This window comes from Sphaeroforma arctica, assembly GCF_001186125.1.
Source record: "Sphaeroforma arctica JP610 unplaced genomic scaffold supercont1.2178, whole genome shotgun sequence".
Lineage (NCBI taxonomy): Eukaryota > Ichthyosporea > Ichthyophonida > Sphaeroforma > Sphaeroforma arctica.
The window spans coordinates 5,035-8,252 of record NW_014038380.1 but is presented as its reverse complement, the minus strand read 5'-3'; the positions used below and the strand labels follow the sequence as shown (position 1 = coordinate 8,252).

At 44.8% G+C, this 3,218-nt stretch overlaps 1 protein-coding gene across 1 annotated transcript; it reads left to right on the top strand.

Moving 5' to 3' along the window:
- Positions 1 to 1,514: 1,514 nt before the first annotated feature.
- SARC_12261 (hypothetical protein) lies at positions 1,515 to 2,834 on the top strand (the record flags this gene model as incomplete). The annotated part of the gene is made up of 3 exons (XM_014293636.1): positions 1,515 to 1,647; positions 2,594 to 2,733; positions 2,778 to 2,834. Coding segments are annotated over 3 exons (330 nt in total), but the record flags the coding sequence as incomplete, so codon positions are not given.
- Between the last annotated feature and the right edge of the window lie 384 nt (positions 2,835 to 3,218).

Sequence of the window (3,218 nt, the reverse complement as noted above, 5' to 3'; positions counted from 1 at the left end):
ATATATATATATGTTTGTACACGCTTGTACTGAATGCTGCTACATGTACGGTTATCTCGGCAATGCATCACATCATTGAGCGTTCGCCGTTGAAGTTTGTGCACCGATTTTACCTACCGTACCTACTACCAAGTCCATACCTCATAACTATACTGAAGAATATCTGGTTATTGGCCAAGTATAGCTGTACGTGCGTTTGCGGGAACGAGTGAGTCAGTGAAACGACAAGACTGTCAGCGGTAGTCTGGCATGCACATACCGTGCAGCACACTTTGAGCTGCGAACCCCATTACACCCATACCAATCATCGCAAACGGACTATAGTATCTGACTGTAGGCTTTTTTTTTCTGGTTCTATTTTTAGAATCCTGGCGGCGGCCTTGGAACGAGACAGGCAACTGGGGCTCAGTACCCACCAACAGTACCGCACTTTATGGGCCGTAAACCGCATAGTGGATAAGGAGGAGGAGAAACGTATGGTTCGACTATTAGAGGTACACAACCACGACGATAGCCGATGGTCACGTGCGTGTACTATCTGTATTGTAATAGCGCGGGTGTATTGGTGATGGGTGTAAATTCAGCAGTGGTGGTAGGCGCGAAGAGTCAGTGCTGCGTTTGCGTGAATTGTATGCTGTTGTTTTAAGGCCACCCGAGAGTTGTGATCTTCGGCACATAGCCTATCTCGCTTGTGTGTATAGCTGTATGCGCGAAGCCCACTAAGGTAGTTTGCACTTTTTTCCGCAAAGTTTATTTTGAAACATTGCCACATGATGCGTGTTTACAAACTATGTTTCAATGCTTGTATATATCTACCTCCACGCCATTATCACACCTTCCAGTATCGGCACCACGACACGCATATGATTAGTTTATATCGTTGTTTAGTGCTCTTGAGCATTAAACTATATATGGACTGCGCAGATAAATCATAAACTCATTGACAGAATCTGTGTAGGTGTATAAGCATCCATATTGTACCAATTATTTACGCATCAGAGCTGTCTTCAATAGATATGCACATACGTAAACGCACCTCGATTCGTTCTATTACCACGCGTATGAGACGAGCACTATTATTGTAACTGCACAGTAACGATTTATGTACACAGAGCCACGCACATGGATTCGGTCTATTCTACACGCACGCGATGAGCAGTCTCATAATTACATTGTATTATCCTGTACACATACGTAGACGCACATCGATTCGGTCCATTTCCATTTCCACGCGTACGCGACGAGCATTCACACTACAACTGCACCGTTAACTTGATTTGTACTTTCTTTTGGCCGCAGTAACTGCACCGTTAACTTGATTTGGACTTTCTTTTGGCCTCAGTATCTGCATCGTTAACTTAATTTGGACTTTCTTTTGGCCTCAGTATCCGCACCGTTAACTTAATTTGGACTTTCTTTTGGCCTCAGTATCTGCATCGTTAACTTAATTTGGACTTTCTTTTGGCCTCAGTATCCGCACCGTTAACTTAATTTGGACATTCGTTTGACCTCAGTTTCACCACGAGGAGCACATAGTCATACCGTACGATGAGCTGGAGTACCTGGCAATTCCCTACGACTGGGCTGCCGTCAGCAACAGCACCGACCGCTTCAGCGACCCCTTCGGCATCAAACTGTCTGAGAACAGTATGTGTACAGCGAGTGTGTGGTTAGACAGTGGTCATTGGCCGTGAGTATTAAACTGTCTGAGAACAGTGTGTGTACAGCGAGTGTGTGGTTAGACAGTGTTCATTGGCCGTGAGTATCAAACTGTCTGAGAATAGTATGTATACAGCGAGTGTGTGGTTAGACAGTGGTCATTGGCCGTGAGTATCAAACTGTCTGAGAATAATATGTGTACAGCGAGTGTGTGGTTAGACAGTGTTCATTGGCCGTGAGTATCAAACTGTCCGAGAATAGTATGTGTACAGCGAGTGTGTGGTTAGATAGTCTTCATTAGCCTTGAGTGAGGCTATAGTGCATAGGCGATGACTGTAGGCGGAACAGCTGAGGCTGTGCGTTGGTTGTGTGTGCATGTCAGAGGGCAGCACATGTGCGCTTGCTGCGTGACTGGCGATTGACACTCGTTCGTATGCGTACAAACTCCTACGGTGTTGTGCCAGTGGTACCGGTAGTACTCGAACAGAGCTATGGGCTTAACCCATACTGCTAGTGTAGTGCTAGTCGTATACTGCTAGTACAGTACCCAATCATGGTCGAAAGCACCTGGATCGCATGTAGGTATGCCTGTACAACTCGCATATCCTTTGCTGTGTGAGATGCATAGTCGCTATTACTTCGGAGTATTCATTTTATGCTCATCTGTGTTATGAATTTGATCGACTTTGCGTGTGATACATATCTATAAGCATTCGTTTTATGCTCATCTGTGCCGTGTATCTAAGTTTATGCTCATCTATGTTGTGTATACTTATCTATGCCGTGTATCTATCGTTATACTCATCTATATTGTGTATGCTCATCTATGCCGTGTATTTAGGTTTATGTTCATCTATGCCGTGTATCTAAGTTTATGCTCATCTATGTTGTGTATCTAACTGCCTTCGTGCTTGGCCTGTTCTACACTGCACAGGTATTCCCGATGTTATTCACGAGCGAGCGTTTGCGGTCAAAGCGCGGCGGAGCAAGAAGATTAAAATCATGGCAAAAGTCCTGCACAAGAAGATACGCTATCTAGTAGGCACCAGCATGGCAAGAGACTTACTCGCACAGGTAAGTCATTCGATTCCAAGTCACAATGTGATACACACACGTAGTGTGGCATGTACATACTATGGCATCATGTTGTAGGGGATGGTACGGTTATGTGTTAGCTGCATATTCGTGGAAGTGAAACCTCATTACAACGTCATTCCCGATATTTCGTGGGGTCATTCTGATAATTTAATTTTCCGATAGACACCCCCGATTTGTAGCTTTAGGGTTTGGCCTCGGTACCTTTCGAATGCGCACACCAGCGCAAGATACGTAAACACTCCAAGAGAGCTAGTCACACCACAGACTTAAACCCTAAAACCCTAAGAGTTACATACGTAAGATAAGCCAAAGTATCAAGACCACTTCAACACCACAGACGTATACAGACTCACTGTAGCTGTGCGAAGAGCTACATACGTGAGATAAGCCAAAGTATCAAGACCACTTCAACACCACAGACGTATACAGACCCACTGTAGCAGTGCGAAGAGTTACATACA